This window comes from Syngnathus scovelli, chromosome 12 (assembly GCF_024217435.2).
Source record: "Syngnathus scovelli strain Florida chromosome 12, RoL_Ssco_1.2, whole genome shotgun sequence".
NCBI classification, from domain to species: domain Eukaryota; kingdom Metazoa; phylum Chordata; class Actinopteri; order Syngnathiformes; family Syngnathidae; genus Syngnathus; species Syngnathus scovelli.
The window spans coordinates 4728200-4754339 of NC_090858.1; the positions used below are offsets into that span (position 1 = coordinate 4728200).

Genomic DNA, 26140 nt, shown 5'->3' on the forward strand with positions numbered 1-26140 from the left:
CCCCACTGATATACACCCCGTCTGACAGTGATGCCATAAACAGACAAGCAAAAGGATGGAGAGTGGAGTGGGCTGTTATTTTTTTTGCTTTGCCCCACAAACACGTTCACACGCACACATGCATCGAGGGTTGGACCGCCTGTGTCGCTATCCGTGGTCCTGTCACAACAGGCCAGTTCTAACAAATGTCGAAGGCTCCCACAAAGTAAAATGGTGGCTGCACACCAATCTTCTAGATTTCTCCCAGAAAACCACAAACTGTTTTTGTTATTCCACAGGTGCCATATTTGAGGAGAACGCCGTCAAGGATGACGAGATTTTCCAGCTGGCCATCTCGGACCTGAGTCTGAATGATGACATCTTGCAAAGCGAGAAGATCACCCACTCTGTCAAGCTCATTGAGCCCAACAATCCTTTCCAGGCTGTGCAGGAAGGTAGGCACATGAACTTTTTCTTTGGAATGTCGCCCTTTAGAAAAATGACATTGGAGAAAGAGAGGGAGGGCAGCAGGGTTGGGAGGAGGGGCAGAATGGGTTGATGGCTTCAAAATTGGGGCCAGGAGAAGGCAGAACATTTGGAAGGTAAGTTTGCTGAAAGAAAGAAAATAAAAGGTACTGGAAGCTGGGAAAGAAAGATGGACATGTGCAAGGAAGGGATGGGGAGAGGGAAAACAGAAATAAAGAATGGAGGGGAGGCAGAAAAGAAGAATGAGCGTGGAAGAACCTAGACGGGGGACGTGGGAAGTATTTGATGAAAGAAGGAAGCAGCAAGTGGGTGGGTGAAAGACGGGTCGGGTGACAGAAAGAAGGGAATAAGGCATGAGTGAGAGGTGGACAAAGAAATGAAGGGAGGAGGGAGGGCAGGCAGGAAGGAATGAAAAGAAAGGGGAGAAGGTCTACTTCCTGTTGCTGGCAGCGTTGCTGCTGTCTGCATCTCAGCGTGTCAAAAGAAACACGCGTGTGCGTTTGCACGCCAAGGTGGCAGTGGTGAGTCGCACTCCACATAACACAAATTCCAAACGAGCAAAAAATGCACTTTCGAATCAAAGGTATGAAAAAAATGCCGTTTTCAATATGTGTTTCATACATCATTCAATGCACGTTTAAAAGATCAACGACTCGTAGAATGAATGTTGGACGTGAACAACGAAATAATACGTCATTGTTTTTTCAGTGCAAATAAATCGCCAGCCAAAGGAAGCAATAAAAAAAAAAAAAATCGAATTTCTTGACTTTAGGGGTAGCTGGCGAGTCTTAATGCAACTCGGTGGGCGCTGCAAAGATAATTTGTCACCGATATTGTTTCATGGTCTATTTCCTGTGGTGGCACTTCCCCGTCGCTAGCGTTGATTGACCATCCGTCTTAATTACACTTCCCACTGTTTTGGAGGTGTTCTAGAAACGGCGGAACATTGAGGGGTGGGGGATCGATGCGAACCCCGCCCTCGCGCGGCGTTGATTGACAGGTGGCATAGGTTGACCTTTGGCTTTGCTCTTTCCCGGGGCCGCCCTCCCGCCGCAGCGAAAGGGGAGGGTCTGCGAACGACAATGAGATCATTGAGGAGGAACGTCGGCGGTGGCTGACAGAGTTGAATAAACATGAGTGGACACGGGAGTTAAGAAGGCCGCTGATGAGGAAAATGTGCTTGCCAAGGGTGGGGGAGGACTTGCAGTGTCACGTTTGTCCTTAGGTGGCTTTCTCGCGTCCTTGCCTGCAAACTTTCAAGTCCTCTTGTGAGCCACGGGACCGATGACTAAACACACATTTGCCACGGAAACCGGCGTGGCGACCGTCGCACGTCCCAAGCGGCACTCGTGTCATAATTTGAGCTGTTACGATTAATCGATTGGCAACTCAATTATAAATGAGGAGAAATCGATTTTGATAATCGATTAATCGTTGACAACACTGTTTTCTTTCGAGCAGGTTTTCATAACAATACAGTAACATCAATATAGTATGTTATATAGTAATATTTAATAATATTACCTTGTGTCCGAAATTCCCCAAACCATGGTTAGGTTGATTGAGATTCAAAATTGTCCGGTTTATTTGTTTTTTTGCTCTATATACACTGAAGTCGGCTCCAGTTGGGCACTTTGACGTTCTCGAAGGCTCAGTAGAGCAGCGAACGCAAAAAAACAAGGTGGTTTTCCGCTATTTGGAGCGGATCGTTTGAATAATTGATGGCAACGTGCAGTACACACCTGAAAAAAAAACACAGCGGACCGAAATCATATGCATCACGCTCGTGTGCTACTTGCGTTCTCTTCATGCACGAGGGATGCGCTTTGACGTATTACTGCCAGGAAAGCAACATTTGTCTCTTTTACGGTGGTAGCCCGGCCGCCGTGAATACACGACGGGATGCGGACGCGTTATCTCCCAAGGTGGCAAAGTTGCTCTGATTGATGCGCTAACTTTGCCGGGCTAGGGGGACCAACCCAATCCTTGTCAATAGAAATTATATTGCAGTATTGACACTTTTTTTTTTTTTTTTTATTGCTACTGTTAAGCACTCCCAATCTCATATTCTCCCCGCTTACTTCAGCTTTCGATTTGTAGCGCAGTCCATTTAGTTTCCTCTGCCTATTTTTAAACGTTGGCTGAAATGAGACCGTTCTAAAGCGGCCGTGCAATCTCTCATGCAAATAAGCTCACTCCCTCAACAACTTTCTAACCAACGGAACTTTCCCCACCTTTTTTTAAGAAAAGTTAACTTTGTGTGTTTGAGAGAGAGAAAATGTTTTCTCGTATTACTCATAAGACTTCAGCACAACCTCAGCAATTGATTTGCAACTTGTAGGTGTTGTACCGGCTCACAGTTTTATTTCTGGTCTCCGAGGTGGGAGGAGATTTTTGGACCACAGAGTAGATTTATGTAAGTTAACTCCCGGTGATAAGAAACTTTGGAGATTGACAAAGTGGGAATGATTTAACGCCTCGGGGGAGAGGAAGGAGATTCATCCTTCGGGGCATCCTGAATGAACAAATTCCAACAACTGGGTGGGAAGATTTTCAACCTGCCCCTGGCACAATATGGAGAGTCTCAAAAAAAAGGAGTGGATATTTTGCTGCTTGCGTCTCCGCGTAAAACGATGCCTTCACGTTTTTTTTTTTTTTTCGGTCAACCCGAGTGAACGACAATTGAAAGCCACTTAGTGCAGGTAGACGCGCGCTCATTCGCTGCGGCTGTAATTTGTTGAGTGTTCTGCCCCACCGAGTCCATTTTCCACCCGGCGCCGCCGGCGTGTCACCCCTGCCAAGGACATCTTCATCCCTTTCGGCTTTTCCGTCCGTTTAAGGCGAGCTCCAACTTTTTTTTTTCTTCCCCCCCCGCCCTTCCCCCAACTGTGCGCAATCTGTCATGACAAAAGGTGAAAAGACGGTTCATTTGAAGATGTCGGCACGGGTAATTTCATCCGCCATCTGATTCTCGGGTTTATGACAACTCATTACTCGCCGTGCTCTAAATGTGATGGAACGTTGCCCGTTCACTATTACTGTGCCCGTGAATTTAATAATGCCGCATAAATCTTAGTAATGGATTTGTTTGTTTGGATGTCTTTTCCGACGGCTCGGGCACAAAGGGAAGGGGGCGCGAGGGCCGTGGCGTTTTCGCCCGCCCGGTTAATTACACCGCGGTTATTTTAATCCGCGTAAAGGTTCTGCTACCCTAATCAGCTAAGTGACGCTGCGGCAGAGGTGGGGTGCACCTTTCACCGTTTAATATCCTCTGTGTTTGCGAAGGGTTAATTCCGAGATTAGTGGCGCGCCGCTGGGGCCGGAAAGGCCTTCCTTGCTGGCCTAAACAATATCGGAAGAGGATCGGAAATGATACTCTCTGTAACACAAAGTCAATTTAAGAGAGCCTTCGGAATCAGGAATGCCGGACGACGTAACATAAACTATATTAATAATAGGACCGTTTCCAGATTTGAAATTTGCCTTAGAAAATTAGCTAGCTAGCTAGCCAGCTAGCCTACAATACCACCGGAGGAAAACTGTTGATTCTGAACCGACAGTCAATATTGCATAATATTGGTGGCTTTGATATGAGTGAAGGCTCAGATACCAAAATCACTGGCCGCTACTGCTCAAGATGGTTACCTGAAGCGCAAATATCTCTGCCAGTTCCTCGCCTCCCCGTCAGCGGCAATTCTCCAAAGTACTCCCGCATGCGAGTGGGCTGTACAAAGCGCCGTGCTGATTTTTATGGACGGGTTTATTCGTGAGACGATGGCTACATGCCGTACAGGTGGGTTATTGTCACGAGGCGCTTGTGAGTTTGCGCTTCTAAGCAATTAATCCCCATTGGGCTTTGCGTATTTGCCAAGTTCTGCCGTCCCACGCTACACAACCGGCGCTTCAACACAAACACGGTCGATGTTGACTCATCCGCCGAGAGAGCACCTGACATTTGCCGGCTCACGTGTTTTCTTACGCGTCATGTTTCCATCGCTATTTGCTGGCGAGTTAGCAGGATAACACAAAACTGACATTTTGCGGCACCGGAACAGGGGGGGGGGCAAAGGCCATGGAAGAAGCAATTACATTTTCTACGGCCTTCTCCTATGAGTTAAGCAAGTCTAGTTGTAAAAAAAAAAAACATGTACTTTACTTGAGCATGTATTTTGGATGTTTTCTGGAAAAGAATATAGATATAGCTCTGCTCCCTGTATTTTACAGACCATTAGGTGCACCGTCTTAACTCATTCCCTGGCAGCCCAGTTAAAATGGATTTTTGACTTCTATAGCCGGCATTGGGAGTGAATGAGTTAACGGGCCTCGAACGAATGGGTCTATTGAAAAAGTCATACATAGTCTCTCCTTCTTGAAAGACTTTGTGACCGACAGTCCTTCAGAAAGACCATTTCAAGTCTCCCTCCTTTTGCTACGAAGAAGCAGAACTCCCGCTGGTTTGAGCCATTTCCCAGCCTGATGGCCCTCGCCGCACGTCCCTAGCAGCAATCTTAAAGTGGCCTTTGTTTGCGACGCTTCTCCTTGACGTGCCTCTTCACGCTTTGGGCTTTAAAAGAGCGCACTGACGCATCCTCGTCTCAAGCCTGTTATTGTCCTTGTGTAATGTCGGACGGTTGCAAATGGCACCGGCGTCCATCTACCTGCAGTTTTTGTAGAATTTGGAATCTTAATCGAATTTGCAATCACATATACGGTCGGTTTCAAAATACAATAAAAATCAGCTGAATCTGATTTTTCAAAGCGCTAATACCAAATGCATGATTGCGGGCAAATCTGCCTTTTATTTTGTATTTCCAAGGTAGCGCCGAATATGTATTTGAATACTTACGTAAAGCCTTGTTATCGAGACATTGTAGAACTGTGGTAAATTGTAGAAAGATGACTTTTATGGTTGGAGAATCGATATCCTGCCTTCTGAGAAGTTGACAAAAACATGTTGAATGGCCGCCGACTTGCTTGGCTTCAACGGTCTCGTAGCAACACCGTCGCTCGCCTAAGAGCCCGCATGGCAGCCATTCATGCTTTCTTGCCCGTGCCACTTTGCGCAACAAATGCGCGATTTCTCAGTACATCAGAGAGCTCCGACACAATCATACATCCTCGTCGGAAAATAGTCCTATGGATTATGCAGAGTGTCCCGCTTTGCTTTTGTGCACTTTTCCCCCCCTTTTTCTACATGTCCTTTAATCATTTAAGGTTCCATCTGCGAGGATGTACCTAGACTTTTTTACCAGGTTATGTCTGAGTGAAGTTGTGCGTGTGATGTGACCTGGAGTACACTTTGAGTTGGCACAGACGTCCTTTTTCTTTTTTTTTTTTTTTTTTTTAGGAACATCCATAGTCAGCAATGTCTGCTAAGCTGTACCTGGAAATAGAATGGGGGAAGATGGATAACGTGTGCCAGAAGTAGAACGTATGAGGGTCAAGCTCGCGACGTGCATTACCTGCGCTCGACCGTATCACATTGTGTAATCTTTTATACATGGATGCATCCATGTCCTCATTTCGGTCACGGGTAATGAGAGTCCGACAAACAAACCTCGATAATTTAGTATTCAGCAAAGTCTTAATCCTTATAATATTATGCATCGTTGTTAAAATTGTTGTCATCATAAAAAAATGAAATACATTTTCAATCGTCTACTATTATTGCGATTATTATTTAAATTTATGCAGCCCTCTTTTTTTTTTTATTATAGTACAGTATGTATATTTTTTGGGTGAGGGCGGGCAGCTCTTTGCAATGAAAGGCTCCGGGTGTTTTTGTAAACTTCCCTGAAATTGTTGATTTATTTCAAAGCTGTCGGAGCAGCGTGGTAAATGTCAGGATTTTGCTGTGCGTTTTAATTTGGGTAAACACGACACAACGGATATAATAGTACAAACACCTCGAAATACCGTGGAAATAAACGATGGAATGGAGAGAGCGAGAGAGATGATAGCAACGCCTGCTTTGCTTTTGCTTAGCTTTGTTCGCCATAATCCAACCGGCTTTTCTCGCTGCTTTTTCAGGAATTGTGACGTTGGCAAGATCGCGGTGCCCAATTAAAGTGAGCTGCCGTCACGTCGGATTCCCCTGCGAATTTTCGAGCGGGCTGATTTTCAGCGTACCCTTTTCGTTCCTCCACATATTTGAATGACGATGCTCGCGGGAAGTCATTGCGCTAATGGTTACTGAGTGATTTAGCGACTTGGAGGAAGGAATGCGATTAAAAAAAAAAGTGAATGCAGATGAGGAAAGCGTCAAAGCGCTATTTTCATGTTTGTCAGGTTTGCTCACAGGTGGTCATTAATCTTGCTGCCCTTTGTCTGCTGTCCAATATAATTTATCGTTTACATTTTGTAGGCGCTGGATAGGACAAAATCAACACGTGCTAACATGCTAATAGCGTTTTTCCCAAATTGATACAAAGCATTTTGTCTATCGCGAGTATATTTATATTTACCTTTATCTGTATTGGATAAAAAAAAAAAAAAAACTTACCACTCACTGTATTCTAACAGCCCTCCACAGTGGTGGCAGATGTTTTGGCTCTCGTTCGAATGTTTTGGCTGAGAAGATCAATTAGGTAAACGCTTTGAGATAAGTTTACAGTTTGCCGCTCGTCTCCTGGGACTTGTGTGTGATAGCGTATTGACTCTCTGATCTTGTTTCAATGTTGTTCCGCTAATGATTGGCAACCTGACAATGGCGCCCCCTATCAGACCCGCCGCACATGTCACTCACGGCCCATTGAGACGCGTGTTTAACATGCACACGTGTTCCCTTGATATCGCAAACCTCCCGGCGTGAAATCTCATTCCCGTCTCCGCCCGTGACAGATGTCTGCGCTTTGTCTCGACCCCAAACATTCACCTACCTATTTCCCGACCCCCCCCCCCCCACCCCCAAGACGGCTTTCTTTTGCTTCAGTCCACCCGCCGCCGAGCTAGATTGGCCTGTCAATACGACTCTACCTTTTTGAGTCGGTGAGTCTCCCGCAGGATGTGCGCCGTCCAATCAGATTGCAGCTGATGTGGCCTTCGGCCCGCGCCCCTGCCGATGAGTCACCGTTCCCGCGTTGTCGGTTTGGCCCTCTCCTCTTTTTGGGCTTCATTCTCATTCGGCCGCATGAACAAAAATGCTAAGAGGTGATGGAGGCGAGAATGATGGATGGATGGATGACTCGTCGGAGAGTTTGTTTGTGCATCCTGGCATGAAACAATCGTGTGTGTGAGTGTGTGTGTCTTCCTCCACTCTATTTGTGCAGGTCAGCTGTACCCAAGATCTTAATTAAACTCTATCAAGGAATATTTTATTCATTATTCGGAAATTAGAAAAGTCAAGAATATACATGGCCGAGTCTCCTCTGTTGATTAAAAAATAACTACTTCAATGAAAAAAAATAATGGAAAGAATTTCCACACTATTAATTGATTTTCTTTAGGCATTACGCATTCGTATTGGTCTATCTTAAAGTAATTGGATTGGATTAATGTTGTTCATAATTAATTAAACCAAATTATGAGGATTGAGTCCAGTTTAATTGGTTTCGATAAACCGTGTATTACGATTAGGACAGTTTGTGTAGGTTCGGTCGAGTATTCAAACTAACCCAGGTAAAATTCAGACCTCCAATTTAGTGTCTTCAGTTTACTTGTTTCTAAAATGAAGAAGGAACCCAGCGTACTCAGAGAAAACCCACTTGAGGAGCACTTGAAGCTCTTTGTGGGATTTATTGTCTTAAGATTCGGCTTGGTGTGCTGAAGCTTCTCTTTACAGAGATCCCGAAAGAACTCGTTTCTCTGGGACACGGCCTTGAAAGAGGTTTGCCAATAAAGCTTTAAGAGTTCATGTCATTCATACTGCCGCTAGCAGAAACTGCTGCTCACCAAAATATGGTAGACAAACACAAAACTGGCTATTCCAGTTTTTTATTTTTTGCCAAGTAAGTGCTATGGTGGATGTGCTGAGATAGAAAGCTAGTGGTCATTAGAGGGCCACTCACTTCTAGTGTGTTACGTGTGTGTGTGTGTGTAATTTACGAGGCACCACCTGCAACACTGGCAGCTCCAAGACTCTTTAATTCCAGGACAAGACAAGGAGCAGAGAGTCAGCCCCGGAGTAAATCCAACAAGAGGCTAAACAGGACTTGGCGGCGGGAAGGGATCTGGAGAGGAAAAAAAAATAAAACATGGAAAGGGACGAGGGAATTCAATCGAAACGATGGACTCCGTTCGCCGGGCTTCGTCAATGCAGTGACAGCAAAATGAATTCGGGAGCAATTGTTTGCATTACTGCCCACAGACACGGGGCGCCGAGAGGCACCATCTGTCACCGCAGAGCCCTGTCGCTCCTCCGGGGGGCGACGCGGAGGCTAAGCTGCTGTGTTAGTAGCTCCTAAGGATGAAATCAAAATCGTAAACATGGCATTGCGGTACAAATATGCTGTTGCATGAGTACGGCTTTTTTTTTTTTATCTCGTATTGCTTTAGTTGGCTTTGTTTTTCTGTCTTTGTAAAGGCCACGCTTAGCAAATGATTCCCTTTAATAACCAGCACACGGAGAAAAGACACCAAAGGAGGACACACTGGAAGGTTACAATTACTTTGAACTTGAATAAATGTCATGGCAACAGTTACTGTCGCTTTTATTGCGACTTCTGCGACAGTCACGACTATAACTATTATTTTACTATTAAACCGCTACTATTGCCTGTTCTCGCTACCGTGACAATTCTATTTCTAAGTCGATAGAGACATTTAGAGACCTAGCTTCCGGTGGTTGAGGAGCCTCTAAAGCTGAAAAAGGTCCTCCATCATGCGCCGACCTTCTTCCAGCCGGCTCCGAGTGCGTTCCATTTCCCCGCTCTTACAGCGACTTGCGTCACTGCTACTTTGAAGGTCTCGCTGTTCATAGCGAGCCACATAAAGGGAATCGAAGTACGGTGGAGGGCAGTCCTACATTACAATAGTTTATCTTTTGGTGATTTTATTTTGATAAATGCATTTATCTTATGATTACAATACGGCCACTCAAAATGTGATGCCTGGGCCAAAATTTGGACACCTTTGCCCACGGTACGCAGTGACGGGGGCTGCTGGTGACCCGGGGCCATGTGAATGATTCATCGTTTTTCCCCGAAAACACATCGGGCAGGTGCATCGGCTCACGCAATAACATCACCCGCCGAGGAACAAGAGACACACGCGTGGCGCTTTTCTTTGAGGCTTTTTGCAACTGCCGTGCTTTGCTTCGTCAGGAATGCTCGCGTCGATAAGCGGCGGGAAAACTTAAGCTGTGTATTGTGTTCCGAGCGGATTATTCTCCAACAACACGAGTGTCACGGTACCTGCGCGCCGTCCCCGCAGATGCGCAAATCCCCGCCGCGAGCACGTCCAACAAATTATGTCTAGGACTGCAACCACAGTGCGCTTGCAGTGTTGCCGTTTTATTTCGACATTGTCAACCAACAACACAAATCCGGTCTCATTACTACCACTACTTTTCTGACCATTACTGTTACTATTTTTTTTTACATTTTTTTTTAATTTATATATATTTATATATGTATTCATTATTTATTTTTACAATTACTGCTATTAATTTGACTGCTTGTAGCATTATTACTAAAAAATATCTCCAGTCTTTTTTTTTTTCTACTAATGACATTACTTTCATCAAGCCTACTGAATTCAGGCAAGCACATAAATATCGCGTTGATGTCTTCTTAGTCTGTGTAAAGCTACACGATGTCCATCTGCTGTTTACGTTCCAGGGTGCCGCTAAGCTACTTGCTAGCTAGCTTATAAACTTTAACCATGCTAACGCCTTCTAGAGCCGCTAGACCAACAAATATTCCATTCCACTCGGGTACAAACGCCCTCTAAAGCCACTTTGGATTTGAATAATGTATCCAGCTGAAATGTAGCCTAAGCCAAAAGAGAGCGCCATTATCCTCCGCATTGGTCCCACCAGAGCCTTTGGTAGCGAGCTCAGTCATTAGACGAGGGTAATTTCCTGGTCATCATGACCCACAGTGTCTTACACGTGACGACATATATCTCATAGATGAGCTCGTAAAGCCGGGGCCTCACGCATTTAGCTTTTTGAAATTAAAAGCATACGACCGCAGTCCCACGCTGGACATAATCTCGTATTACCGTTTGTATTCCCATTGTGCGCAAAAGGGCCTCAGGAGACTTACGATTGGGTTATGGTAAAACGAATAAATATATTATAAATCCATCCCTAGTGCTTAATGAGGTACTTTCATATTCAAAATCTGCGCTGAGAGCAGAAAATGTGATTCCGAGCAGTTTGCATTCAAATAGTCGGGGATAATAAATTCACGTGATTAACTTCAACTTCCTGGTCAAGAACCAGAGAGAGTGTGACTGATGACACATGTCCTCTTATCTTTTTTGGCTTCCGCCTAGCAACGCCCCGGCAGGCCACGCAAACCAGGATGAGACGCATTTCCAAATTGAATGGTTGCCCCGCACGGTTTTCCGCCATCCTCCTTTCAATTCAACTCTGCGGTCTCCATCTTTTCACTAAAAACATCTCCCTGCGTCACGCACAGCAGCTGTCCCCAAAGTTATTTGGTCGCGCCGCCGACCGCTTTCATTTCAGGTAATTTGGACAGATGGCGAAGAAAGAAATAACAAATGATTAAACCAAAAAGGCCACATAAATTAGCACGGCTCCAGTTGTGATCTACACGACAAGGGGAGAGCCGGTTCTCTGCCTGGACTTCTGACAAGCTTTGTTTTTCGTGTTGTTTCGTTTTTGTATCACTCACAATCCTGCAGGAAATTAACACCCCGAGCTAATCCGTAGCGGAAAGGATGAAAAACGCAGAGACAATAAAACTAAAAGAGGAAGCCATCGATAGCGATCATCAAAGCGTGGGTGCGTCGTTTCTGGACGGGGGGGGTGAGCAAGCTTTTTTTTTTTTGTCCAGTCCTATTTTTACCTCCGATTGTGCTTACAGCGTGGCCTTTTCTTATTGGTTCTGAACGTACAAAGAGAAACACATATAGAGCTAAAGTTCCACCAAATCGACAAGCTAAAAAAAAAAAAAAACAGAAGAAAAGATGACTTGAACACACAAGCTATTATGTAGCAATTATTCATGCTTGGCTGCAATCTCATCTGGATGGAGCCGACATATATTATAATAGAAAGACTTCAAAGGGGGTTGCGTTAATTGTGCAAATCCGAAAGGGGGGGGGGGTCTCAAATGATTTGCGCTGCGCCGATAGAGAGACATCCTTTTGATGCATACAGATGCAGGCGAAGGGAGGTGAGGTCATTTAGGAGCCGCTTCCCTCAGGGTCTGCAAGGGGGCGGGGCCTAAAAGGTCCTGTTCACGTTCAAGCGTCTGATGATTAAGAGCTTGATGATGAGCGCGGGGAGCGAGGGCCGCACGCTGTACGCGCGGATATCTCACCTCCTTTCTTCAGCCGTCCGTGCCGGCGGCGTATAGTGACAAGGAACGACAACGAAACGGCGGCAAGAACAATGAAAGACTTTGAAATGCACGAGGTGCGCACCCCGTTGGGATTCGTACAACAGAACGAGTCATGGCGCGCACGTGCTAAGCCAGTCAATTGAGAGCTCACTATTTGGCAAGCTACCAGTAAAAATGCCTTTGGTCTGCTAGCTAAAATGTTATTGTAAAGCGCAAGACAATATATCATAAGTAGGTAGTATACCATTTACAACGAGGGGTCGAATGCGGGCTCATTATTTAGCAGGCTCGCTGGCCTTATTGATATTTATTACGTCATTAATTTATGCTATTGCTATTTGGCAAGCTCGAGCTAGCATTAAAAAATTCGTTCTGCCATCTGCAGGGATATCATAAGTGAGATGTTAATATTTCTCAAGTAGGTAATACACATTTACAACTAGCTTGTCCAGTTTAATGGGTGGGCTCACTATTTTGCAAGGAGGTCACACTCGCTGTTCTCTAACACGATGAAAAAAAATGGCCGTAAACAACGATATTGTCTAAATTAGTTTTTCTTCCAATGAGTTATGTGATTAAAGTAATAACACTTTTTTTAATGACCCAAAACATATCAACTAACTACTCGTTTAAATATTTGCTTTTCTGATTATTCCTTTTTTTTTTTTTGGGGAGCGGGGGTGTCTTGTCGCGTTGTAATGAGGCAGTGTAATGAGTGATTCCAACACCTGGGCAGTAAATAATGCGTAACAATAGCAAGTTAATTGCATCATAACAGTAAAGTTCTGGACAATTAGTGTATTTATCACCCATGTGTTGTGTTAATTAAACAAGAAAATCAAATGAGTCGCTAAGACTGGCATGCATCCAAATCAAACATTTTGCTTGCTATGATTTTTTTATGACTCGCTGCTTGCTTGCCACAAACTTTTATTGAGGTCAAGTTATATCCGCGAAGCTAATAATGTCATGACTTCCACATGCATGTGACGACCAAACATATTTACTAGCACTATATGAGAAATGAGATTTATAACATTTATTAATCCTTTTGACAATGATTTACACAACTACAAACAGCAAGAGCGACCTTCCGCTCGCCAAATTGTGAGCCCACATTCAAGTGAACTGTTTTTCTTCGTCGCTAGTAGCTATTTATTCAATCATGATGTCATTGATCGTACTTAAGAAGGTAGAAGTTAGTCTGTGCTTGTCAAACGGTGAGCTTGCATGCTGATTAGCTGTGAGAAGTCTCACAGTTTGGCAGCACTAACATTTAGTTGCGTTCATTACTGTAAGCATCGTTCATTACTGCAACATTTTAAAGTGTACATGATACCCCCCGCTTGCCAGATAATGAGCCCTACTTTAGCTCCACTGATTTGCTTCGATGATCATTGTAAATTGTGTATTACTTTTGGATGGATGGACGGATGTCAATTTAGCGAGTAAAAAAAATTCTGCATTATCGTCAATATGGGCTATTTTTAGCAACACGAAGGTGACAGCGAACGACTCCACAAACACACAAAACCCTTCAGAGAACACCATAACGGTCTCGCAATAAAAGAAAATCCACAAACCCGGCAATCGGAAAGCATCTTGAGACCTTTGAGGTCGTTTTTCCGAGAGCTTCCTTCCAACGAGACCCGGCGTTCTGATAATGTAGATCACAGAGCTTGGCAAGCGAGACACGGCTGGGAACCAAAGCTATTGGACGTGTCCGTTCGTAAGCCAAACAATCGCTTTTACAAATGACGCCAAAGATCCGTAACTGTTGCTAAAGATAACGTGATCAATGAGGGTCATTTCAAAATGGAACTCCTTTCCGCACTTTCAACAGTTATTGTTCGCCGCTTTGAGAACCGCTTTAATGTTGTTCTCCAATCAACTCACCAGACAAAAGCAATCGAGATTATTTTCTTTCTGTGGAAAACAAACCCAAAAAGATGGCGGCCTTGAAAGTGCCACGTTGGCCATCATCAGTCATCTCGGGGGGTTAGGAAATCCCAACAGCTCCCAGCGAGTGGTAACTTTTGACTTTCAGGCTGATGTGTTTATTTTCTCGTCCCCTGCGGGATCACGGGAGCGCTGATTATCGCTCGCGTTCTTCTTTGCTCATGACAAAAAGCTGCTATTGTTGTTGCTAAGATTCCAAATAAGATCACCAAACAAATAGCAAACATCAACCCGTCTCTTATGTTTTTTTTTTTTTTTGGGACACGGAAAACCAAACGTGGGAGACGTCATTGTATATCGTGGATCTGTGATAAACCAAATGAACTTGATTACTTCTTCTAATAAGCAAATCTGGCGCTTAATTACCGCAAAATGAAAGCACCCAGTCTACATTTAGGAATTTTAAGAATCTGAAGAGCCCATGTTAAGTTCCACAAGACCTCCGGCTTTGTGTAAATACTGTCCAAGCCGCCGTCCTCCGAGTCAGCGCCTTTTAAGTAGCAATTATTGTGTTTTTTGAAGCCCAGCTAATATTCGCCCACAGTTGTTAACCTCATTGCAACAGCCGCCGGGCCGTTTGCCTTTTGCGGCGCCCCGGCTTTAGCTGACTTTGATCTCCTTCGGTATCCCTTTCGCTTTCGGAGGGGAAAAAAAATAAAGCAGCTAATGTGCCCGGGACTCAGCTGCATTGTAAGCAGGTTTGATGCTTTGCATTGATGGGCAGATAATCAAATGTCGGTCACACAGGGGTTAAGAAATAGATTGTCGGTGGGCTGGCGGATGTCCTTTAGGGTTGTGATTTACATTACAGATCAAGCAGTCATTTGGGATGGGCGATTATCCTGCTTATCATTAGTCTCCTATTTTCTCTTAATCACGGCCATCTTGGTGCTGGTGTTTTATTTTCTGTTGCCATTCCACACAGGTTGTTTCAGCACATAGAAGGCAAGGGGAGGGGGGGGGGGGGGGGTGCATTATCCAAATGACAAACAATCCAGTGAAGAGCTTGATTCGACATCGACTGATTAGACCGCTCTCGGACGTTCCCGGTTTGCTCCTCAAGGGCGCCAACGAGACACGCCGCCACCGCTGCACAACGAGCGCCGGGAAATAGGCCGCCCACTCGTGGCCTGTCATCACTCCGAGAAAAACAAAACATCTCTCTTGTGTTTCTTCACACTATTAAGCAAGGCATTGATTGGCCTAATGATATCATTTACATATGGGGCACAACGGGGAGCTTGGAGACTGGAGTGCAGAAAAATACTTTTTTTTTTTCTTTTTTTTTTAACCGCCCACCCCAAGCAGTGGGAATTCCATTAAAACTCTTTATGTACTGGGTAATGTTTACTTCTATCACTTCCTTGACACCGATTACACATTCTTCAAGCATTGGTGACATGATTTTGCTCTGAAATAGCCAGGCATCCATTGTACATTGACTTTTCACAATTTTTCAGAATGCCAAGCAGTGCTCGCACGCGTTTAGGAAGTAATGGGGACAAGCTCGACCCCTGTATGATTCTCTCTGCTTGTGCGTCTTCAGATAAGCTCACTCGGGGGACGAGGCCTTGTTCGGGTGATGAATAATTAGGCCTTTGTCATCTAACACAAAAAAATGCAGTTTGGAGCAGGGCCACGACATCTTCTCACTGAATGTCTGACATATGTGAGGAAAGACAAGAACAAGAAGACGATAAGGAAGCAACCTGGAATTCAGACACAGATGCTCAACTATACAAAAATAGTACAGTAGCTACCAGTTAAGCTAATCGTTAGCTTAGCTTCTTCTGCTACTCCACTTAACTTTCTTGATGAAATGTAACATAGCCATCTTCCCTCAGATTTTCAAAATCGGTCAAGATGTTTGAAATTGCTTCGGTATATGTAGTTGGCAGGCTGCTGCAGTCTCCATTAAATCCAGCCTGACCTCCACAACGACCTCCTGCAGGCTTAGGGGGTGGGATAGTCAACACGGAGAACTTTCAAAGAGAAGTTTTACCTCGGAGAGTTAACGCAACAAGTCATCTCCGGAAATTTCCAAATTCTCACGCCACGCTCGACGTTCCAATCGACCAATTAGTCTTCCAGTTCATGGAAAGATAGTCGAGAGGCGAATCGATAACGCTCTTTTTAGCCCGACCGACCCTCGCAGAAGATGATGTTTGGTGACCTTGTCACTCCCGTAATGATCGCGGGGAATGAGGGGCGACGAGAATAACAGCCCTTCTGGGCAGGGGGAGAACTTGGACGGCATGTGTCGATACTTGGGAGGGGGAGGGGGGGGGCAGTGGATATGAAAGTCTTTATGCAGCAGCAGCCGTCCACTCGGGTAAGCCGCGGTCGCTTGGATGAAAGGATGAGCGGAGCACGGAGGAGACTTTCCATGTGATGATTGCGCCGCGTATCTGGCCGCCGTCCTGCAGTGACTCGAGTGTACGCCAGTTGACTGATGCTGTTTGTGAACTCCTTCTCGAGGCTTTTTTAAAAAAAAACAATTTTCAACCAGATGAGTAAAGCGCCACCACTTTACATCTTTCGATCCATCCATTTCCAATATAGCGTGCGGGGAGAAATAATCAAAATGTGTCGCCTTTGCAGTTTTCAAATTGTTCTACTACATCACAAAAAATATCTTCTAACTGAAGTTAAACTTGGTGACTCGTTGATCTGACTGTTGCCCTCTACTAATTGACATGAATGAATGAATTGGCCCCAGCTACACCTAGATCTTTTTTTTTTTGTGAGTCATAGAAGACGATTGCCTGACTCTTCCCTCAGCTCACTCCACACACCACGCTGATTCTCTTCCCAGCAGGGTTTTCTCTCCCCAACTTAATTTTCTCGTTCAGCTTCCTCAACTCATTCCCCCAGGCTCATTGCTCCCTTCTGAGACAATATGGCTTCTCTTTGGCTTTCTTTTTGGTGCCACAACTGCTGTTATATTCGTTGATATGTTTTGCAGGTGCAAAGACTTTTCTCTAAATAGAAGTGGACATAGTTCATTTCGCTTCCGTGTACGATCGGAGCTCCCGCAGAGACCCCCTCGCGACACGCAGCTTGTGTTTCTCAAACATACTGACATCATTTGCGTCCTTAGAAATTCTACGGTCTAAAAAAATTAATTTACCTGATTTGGTCAAATAATAAAATTGCAGGACTGTTTTCACCCTCTTCTTGCTCCTCTGTCTTATCTCTTCCAAATGAACCATTAGTCACCCCGCCTACTCTTCTGCGGGGTGTGCCAATGCAAATCCAGCTTTTGTTACCATAACAACTTGGAGCGGAGCTACAGAGAGCCAACTCGTGCTCGAGCCACGAATCTCAGGGCAAGACACGACACATTTCACAGTTCAAATTTTGATTGCTCTTCCACTCACCAAATTACATGAAAACGGTGGCTGGAAACTTGCATTTTCTGAAACAGGCAGTTCCCCCAGAAATTCATTTTCATCCAGATGAATGGACAGGCACTCCGGAGACCCAACAGTTTATATGCAAGCAATTCCAAAGTTCATTTCTTCTATGCTTCCCCTTTAAGGCCAGGGATTGACAAGACCCACTCTGTGCACTTCATACACGCAGATAACAAGTTGGCTACGACATTTAAAGCCTCTGGAGGAAGAGAGAGGGAAAAAAAAAAAAAAAACGACTCTACAGTCAGCTCTACTTAAAACACTTGCTTTCCTTTTTCATGCGCTTTCTTCAGAGTAGGCCATCGGGTGCTGTTTGGCATCATTAAGTTAAGTAAAGTTTAACTCAAGGGGACTTGTTGTTAGATGTGGGCTGGCTGGAGGTGCTTTGACTCCCGTTTATCGACGTTGTGCTTCCAACTATCGATGCCGACCGGGGAGCAATGGCCTGTGCGGACCGTCTTCCCCCGGGTGCACTCGGATGACTTCTTGGCCGCAACAAACTGTAATGGAAGCTTTAATAAACTGAGCCCGGCTGGTGTGAATGGATAAAAATGGCCGCTCTTTTTCTCCCTGAGTTCATTCGTCGGCTTCCGTGTGAACGCCATTTATGGACTTGTCACATATGCTCAGGCGAGAGATGGACACATCAATGTTGACATGACAGCTCATCATGCGATACACGGTTAGGGTTAGGGTTAGGTCACTTTGGTTGCGGGCCGCACCATAGTCATTACGACCGTCGACAAATAACTAAGTTTGAAACTGGAGACTAGTAAAAACTGATCAATGGTGGCAAAAATTGCTAGCAATATCTGTATTTTTTTTTTAAAGTGAAGACAATTTGTAACTTTAGTATTGGCACATGAAGTTGATGCACAATTTCTCTTCGGGGGCCACATAAAATTATGAGGCGGACCGTATCTGGCCCCCGGGGCCTTGACTTTGACACCTATGATGTAAATAGTCACGGGGAATACAACACAATATCAATACCAATGACTAGCAAAACAACAAAACCAGTAAACACAACCCTCACAACAACCACAACTACAGTTACGACCAAAAAGCCGTCTTTGCGGAATCCCAAACAATCAAACAGTGACGACGCCTAACCTCGGCCGATTTAACAATGCGCCCATACTGCTGAGTGAAAGTGAAAGCAAGTGGCTCTGTGCATGCCAAAGTGCGTTTGCATGTGTTGTGTAACCGCATATGTCAGCTTGAGTGTGTGTCGATACGAGTTGTGTGGCTGCCTGTCGTCGCGTCCCCCCCACCTCTCACCACCCCTGCGTTAACTTTTTGTTCCGCCATCAACAAAGCCCTGAATCATTTCGATTTATTTGAATGAAAGCCTTTGACAGCACATGCAGGGCGGCAACACGGGCATTCACTTCGACGGTTGCCATATTGGCAACAGACCCCACATGAACGCGGGAGATATCCGCTCTAATTTTGACAGATCGTGGCCATCTTTGTTTTTTGCTCTTTGTGCTTTTGTATTCCTATTACAGCTCACACGTCTGTTGCAACATCTGCTTCAAGTTTTCCAAACTTGTCACATCATAAATAATTGAAATAGCAACTTCTGGCGGCTCCCTGATACTTTTCTTCGTTTCTAAAGCTTGTCTAATCTCTTATTATGAAGCGTCGGAAGTGCTTTATTGTTGCCTTTGTTAAGTTCTACCTCGTATGACTCATCATAATGGTTTCTAGTGAAGAGGTGCGAAACCTTAATTATTCCGGAAAAGTGAATCACCAAATCCACTCCACAATAATCCTACACAAATTTTGATTACCATCTCGACAAACAACGATGGCGTGTGATTCTCGCTCGTCATCACCTTGTTGTGATTTGTTTTTGAAAATATTGCAATTGTGTTTTGCGTACGGAAGTATTTGAGTGCTTTTCTGTCCGTGATCTCCTGCCCTCAATTTTCCTTCATGGTGTTGTCTCGATGTCATCCGGTTGCTAAATAAAACGGCATTGCGTTATTCTTTTAATCCCACCGAAATGCGGGTGATAAGTCAACAACTCTTGACAGCCTTTGGGGGAAAAAGACACCAACAAGCGGCCCCACTAAAATGTCACTCAGGCGGCTAAAGCTTTTTAAGTGTAATTGAGACATGTGAGGAGATCCGCTCGGGGAGAAGGGCAACAATTGTCAGACAGACGCTTGTTTATTGCCTTTTTCCAACCGAGACTCAACATGACAGCGGTGATTTCCCCAAAAAAAACCCTTTTTTTTTTTCGAAAATGAGCGAATGAGGCAATGGAATGAACCCTAACCCTCGCAGGCGATATCTGTTTTGCCCTTTTTTTTTTTCCCCCTTGCATGACCACATATTTGGTTTTACTCTCGGCTTGATCTGCTCTTTATCACTTTCTGGTTGGCAGGCCAAGGAAATGCAGAACATAAAATGTGGAAATGGATTTCTCATGCGGCAGGTAGTTTAGCTAGCTAGCTAGTGACTGAGTATATAAGTTGCATGTTACGTGTGATTACTTGATGTAATACGTTTCTACGTGGTCCGCTTTTTGGCTCTTGACTAGCTGCAGCTCCCCAAATTCCAAAATAGATGGTAGTCTAGATGTATTAAGCCGTTGGCAGCCTTTGCAAATTTTCTTGTCATCAATTTTGGCCAGGTGTCTAATTCTCGGGAATACCTTCCAAGGTTACGCACCAACTACATAAGTAAGACCAAGAAAGAAGCCGCAATTTTTATTTTTTTTTTTACCATTTCTGTATTTTATATTCCTCACCACATATCGCTTACGATTGTATTTTTTTAGCCTTGGTGGAGATCCGCGCTGAAAATATCACTGCGGTTGAAACAACGTTCCACATTGAGTATTCTCTTCCACGCCGCGGCCACCGTATTCTTAACTCCCCGGTTTTGTCGCTCGCCTTTCATGCCAATCTCCGAGGATCTTTCCCCTTGCTCCCTCCCTCGTCCCTCCTCCAGCTCTCTGCTTGTCATTCGAGCCTCGGGGTGCCACTACACCTCCAGTCCTGTCAGAGTGGGTGGGGAGCCCCAGATCAATGTTTCTAATGCACTGCTTTAGCATACAAAGAGAGCGCTTGATACAACCCATGGGGAAATCATGTAATGGAGTCTTTATCCTGAAGGCTCCCGCCGCTTGCGTTACCTTCTCTCTTTGCCTATTTATTTATTTCTCTGCAACCCGTCTTGTGATGAAACACGTCCAGCGTGTTACATCTCCATTATGCCGTGTCATTGAGCAATGCTCGGCAAAGAGCGCAAGGGTGTCCCACGGAACACCTCCCGGTCGATACCTGTCGTATGTTTATTTCCAATCCCGGCAACTCCTCTTGATTCAGCCCAGATGACATTTATCTCACCGCTGACCTTTGCCGCTAGACGGCCGGCGGATCACATCATTGCGCCTCAAATGCGCGCCAGCGCCATGCTGATAAATGACTTTGACAAAAAGAAGCTGTCCTCCTCCTCCTCCTCCTCGCCACCGCCCTGCCGCTTGTTACGTAAGGGCGAGTCAAACAAAATGAATGACTTTAGTGACGGAAATCCTGTGAGGAATAAGACAGGTGAAATTAATCGTAAATGAGCGAACCCCGATCCAGATTTGAACCCAAATGCATGACGCATTTAGTGACGCTAAACAAACTGATCTTCAACAACTCTGCGTGAGGACACTTTCCCAGCCTGGACCCATTTTAAATAGGACTGGAATCCCACCGTTTTTGTTTTGGACATTCCTTTTATGTTAGCCCAAGCAGAAGAAGCTCCGAGTCGCCATTCGCACAAAGCCTTGCACGGACGCATGCCTTCTCCCTTTAGATTTCCCGCTGGCGCTCGGCTCCTTCCATTGATCACGTCCGGCAGTTACTTGGAAACCGAGGCATGAGCGGTCTGGGATGCTGACGGGCAGATAGCATTTAACGCGGCCCCGCGCATGTAACTTCGACACTTGACTTTGACGATCAACATTGACTGGCTTCTGTTTGTCCCTCAAAGTAAAGGCAGCCCCGCCCCTCCCGCTTTTGTCTCCCGGGGGCGACTTTGACATAAAATATGTATGAATACAAACTCACAGCACCGTCGGGTCTCTTAAATGAAGTACCTTGAAGCTTCAGCTGGATACCGTCGAAAGCTTTCCATACGGGATTCGATTGACTCTTTTCGATTCTTTTCACTTAGCCCGAGGCATGCTAATCATAAAGCCGCAGCGTGTCGGCCTGCTTTTTGTTCATAACAACATATTTCCTCTGTACATTGTCATGCCGCCCGGGTCCGTGTTTAGGGTCCATACGGACTCAACGCGAGTCGATAACCATACGCTCGCCGCTTCATCAACCGTGCGGCAGTTGCGTACGAGCTGATCATGTGGAATGTCTGGCAGTTATGCAGGTATGAGCGAGGTGAGCGTGAGGGCACGGCGCCTCTTTTTTATTCATCAGCAGTCATTTGGATTTTGTGTTTATCGTCCTTTGTTGCGGGATACAGCAACACTTTTCGCAGAGAAGATCATTTCATGATACGCACAAGGTGTAGAATTACTCAACACGTGGTTTAGTAGCTAATATCGTCGGCACCAGTCGGAATGGCGGAATTGGAAAAGCTTAAATGTCAGTGGATAATGAGGTTTAAGTCTATTTTTTTCTTTTTCACGCGACGCCAAGAAGCATTTGAAAGAAAGTCAAGGAGAAGGACAGTGAATGATTCATGACCGAGTAGCGCCGCCAAATCAACAAGCTGTGAACAGAACCTCCCCGTGCTGCTGTCAACGCATTTCACAAACTAAACACAGGAAAAGATTTTCTCTTTACAAGACAAAACTGGGACGGTGATCTGCATCTTTATTCAAGCTGCCATTGAGCAAGTGAGACATTTTGTAAAGGTTGAAAATTCATCACGTTTGAGCGCTCGAGGGTTCAAAAAAGTGTGTTTAATCCGCACACACTTTCCGATAATGAATCACTGAAACAGTTTTTTACCAGAGTGAAGTTCCAAGAATATTCACGCTTTATTGACATCAATTCTAAGAAGAGTCTCAAACAGCTGAATAACATACTTCTTCGTTCTTTAATTCGCTTTGAAATGTCTTTTTAACTCTTGCTTTAAAATACGTTTAGGTGGCGTCCTTGCATGTGTGAAACGCATTATGTCCAAAAGTTGAAATAAAGTTCGGAACACTCTTAGAATCAAATGAGAGTGGTGGCAAAAGAACTTATTGAGGTAGTTGACCCTGTCAGAGGTATATTTATTCCCGGATAGAACTCGGGCCAAGCTAGAAACCCAATATGATGGATTTCCTTATTTGCATTTTTGGAAATCATCCTGGTAATTTGCTTAATTTAACTGTCGCACCTGAATAAAACAAAATTTGGGCATCCACAAAAGATTGGCATCTGTGAAGGAAGACAATTTGGAGCCGAGTCAAATTGGGGACGTTTGGCCTTGGCAGGCAATTTAACCCTTCATGGCTTTATCATCGGGGTGGAATTTTTATGGTTATATCTGCGGTCATTTTTTTGGCAGACGTGGAACCTGGTGAAAATTTCTAGCATGCATGTTAGCAGTCAAACTAGCAAAACCATAAAGGTATCAAGTAACCAAACTAACTAGAAACATATAGACACAACTGCCATCTTGAACATGCTAACGGAATTATTCTTGAAAACACAAACGAGAATCCCGGGGCGGTAACGGCATGTGCCTTTATTGCCGCCGGCCAAATGAGCGCCCTCTCCGCGCCAAGCAGTTCGGATGAAAGGTTTCTCCGTGGAGACATCAAGACCCAGCCAGGCTGGCAGTGAGAGAGGCGAACGAGGGAAGCTTTTAATTCCATCACCTCGCTTTGATTCCAAACATTGCCAAAGATAGGAAGGCGCGTGTTGCCAAATTGGGATAAAAATGGCGTGACTGTTCATTTGAATCTTGACTGGCCTTGAACTAGATTCATTAGGATTGTAATCTAAAACCAACGTGAGACACGTATACGCATTTAATAAATGCATTTCATTGCGGTTGAAACCAAACGAGTGCGTTGACGCGATGTCTCCATTCGTTTGCGTTCAAGTCGGCCTTTACCGCAAGATCAATAAAGCCAATCAGCAACAGGAAGGGCTTTTAATGACACCGCTTGACTAATCAGCAACAATTTACACGGGTTAACACTCTCCACAGCGGTCAACCTGAGACAGAATTGAGATTGAAACGTATATTATGTTTATGACGTACCGATCGGTACCATCGCCGGGAGAAGATTAAAAGGAAAAACAAACGCCGATCCAGTTAGCAATAAATTGTTCAGTTGTTAGCTTTCGAGATTTGAGCGTGGTTGTGATTAGAGTCAAACCACAAACGAAAATAAAAACAATTGCAGGATGTCAAGCAACCGTTTGAAATTTCAACTCTTCTTGGCTGGAACGCATTAATGGCATTTCCATTCAATTCAATGCGCAAAGATGATTTGAAATTCGAGTATATCGGGTCACAAACACGTCGCGCTGACAAATTGATCTTCCGTGGCAAGCCGCCACCGGATTTGCACTTCATTATCTCCGACCACAACGAAAATAACCTAACATAACAAATGGTAACGTAACGCAGAAAAGTCAATGGACTACATTCGCAACAATCTCGCTGTCTACTTAGCGCTAAACATGTAGCAGCTGTCTCTCTATTCCATTGACCTATGCCTGCAATTACAGTGTGAAAATATCAGCTCCCCTTTCACGGAAATGTCGTCTGGCGGCAGGCAAAGTTTAATCGAAACAGAAGCCCTCGCATGATCTGACACAGAGGTGATGAATCCCGGTGGCAAAGATGGAAAGGGCGGCCAAATTCATGCACTCATCCGCATTTTCCGATCTGGAAATATGTATTAACATATGCATTCATGCAGATTGGTACCAAAGCCAAACACTCCAGGCTAGATGACAAGTGATGATTCACCAGACTGCCATCCAGCACTAAAAAAAAACAAGAGAAGCTTTTGAGCATGTTTGTGAAATTTAAGCCTCGTAATGTCTTGACAGCAGAAAAAAGATCAACAAAGAAAAAGAGCTACTTGTGGCCAAGTGCGATCCAGAATCGAAAATTGCCTGCCAAGCCTTTTTCAGCTTGCCGTCTTACGATTCAAATCTCCCGTCGCAATTCTGTCTTCTTTGACGCTGGTTGAGAGTTGTGAAAGGCACGCGGAGCCTGTTTTGAATCCCAGCAGGGAGTCTTACGGCACCATTAGGCTTCATAAGAGCTTCATGTTTGTCAGCTTGGCCAAAGTAAAGACATGCTAATTTCAGAGAAAGCGCAACCGCACTGCTCATTAAGAAAAACATGATGCTTAAGAGATCTTTGTAACTGCGCTATGATCTTGATCATGTAAAATAGATTCCTCGTCAAGTAGGTCAGGTTGCTTCCAGCTTTCGGGGGTTGTTTTGGGATATAGTAGTCCAAAAAAAAATAGTTTGAGGGAAAACACTGTTTGGGATGTTTTGTTTGTCATTAATCTGGCCCAAAACGTCTGACGAAAGCCACATTGTAGGAAAACCAAAGCAATCGTTTCCATAGGAAATAATGTAAAGCCAATAAATCTGTTCCAACCACATATCTAAAAAAAATATATTCATCACAAGACACATATGGCTTCTGTACCAAGATTGTGTCGGGGGTAGAGTTTTGCTGACTGCTCCAGATCTAGAATCTTCTCTGTGGCATCGGTTTTTCCTCAGACCTTCACTCGCGGCGCAAGCAATCACAGCACACTAAATCGCTTGGCCGCCTCCGCTCTCTCAAAAGCACCTTTCATCCCCGGACGCTCCTCTGAATGCATCCAATCGCTCCCTCTTAATAACTGCCGAGCATCCGATGCACTCCGGGAAGGGAAAGTGGCAACAGTGGAAATGAGAAGAACAACTCGATCCGATCCGCGCCGTTGGGGTAACTGATTAATACCGCATGCATTAGTTACAGCTGCCGGCAGGCGATCTGGGTGGTTATTGATAATGTAGCGCAGCGTGCCTCAGTATCCCCCTTCTCCCTCTCACTGAACGCATTCAAAAAGTGGGAACCCTGTATTCCCATGTGCCAAGTACGCGACTGCTTCGCCTCCAAGGTCAGTCATGTGAGTTTGCATTCAGTCGCCATGAGCGTGTTTTAACTATTAGCGATTGGAGTCCTCAACAGAGGAAAAATATCTCCGACATCACGCGCTACCGCCGCTATCTCGACATCCAAACCTCACTTCCATTATCTGTTTATCCTCTCATCTCCCCCCTTGCCTAAAAAAGCCCCTGCCTCCATCACTCCCTTATCAGTCATCCGCTCTTCTCGTCCCTTACAGCCAAGCGTGGCCACGGCTGATAACGCGCACCGCCGTTATGAACGAGGACGGACTAAAGCGGCGGGATGGGCTCGGCGCTCAAGCTCTTGGCTCGAGGAAAAGAAAAAAAAAAAAAACGTGGTCGTGCTGCGACGGCCTCTGAAGGTCTTTATGGCTGATTTCCTTCAAGCTTGACCTCTCTCAAAAGGGGATCAGCGACAACTCACAGAATCAGTCCCCTAAAAAAGTCATCCGCTGTGCAGGCACAGGAACACGCTGAGTTTGAGCTTTTATGAAAGCTCATGCTGGAAAACAGAGATACAGATGTCCTTTAAGTCTTTTTTTCCCGTCAATGTTCCAATTCAGCTAACAAACTAGCTAGGTAGATAATGAGTCATCTATCTCACTAGCTAATGAGAGAGGGAATTAAATACCTTGCTAGCACTTTAACTAGATAGCTTGCTAGCTTGCTTAACACGCCTAGCTGCCTTATATTCCAATGTACTGTGAACAGTCTGGCA

The 26140-nt window shown here is 44.9% G+C and overlaps 1 protein-coding gene across 3 annotated transcripts in view; it reads left to right on the forward strand.

Annotated features, from left to right (window-relative positions):
- The window catches only part of LOC125978228 (glutamate receptor ionotropic, delta-1), a 152286-nt gene that overhangs the window by 16229 nt on the left and 109917 nt on the right, over positions 1–26140 (forward strand). For all 3 annotated transcript variants that reach the window (XM_068652533.1, XM_068652532.1, XM_049735398.2), the window contains one exon: positions 279–434. Coding sequence is in view for 1 of the 3 variants with exons in the window: in XM_049735398.2 (XP_049591355.1) it covers positions 279–434 (156 nt within the window). In the remaining 2 variants the exon portion in view is untranslated. The remainder of the gene's footprint in view (positions 1–278; positions 435–26140) is intronic.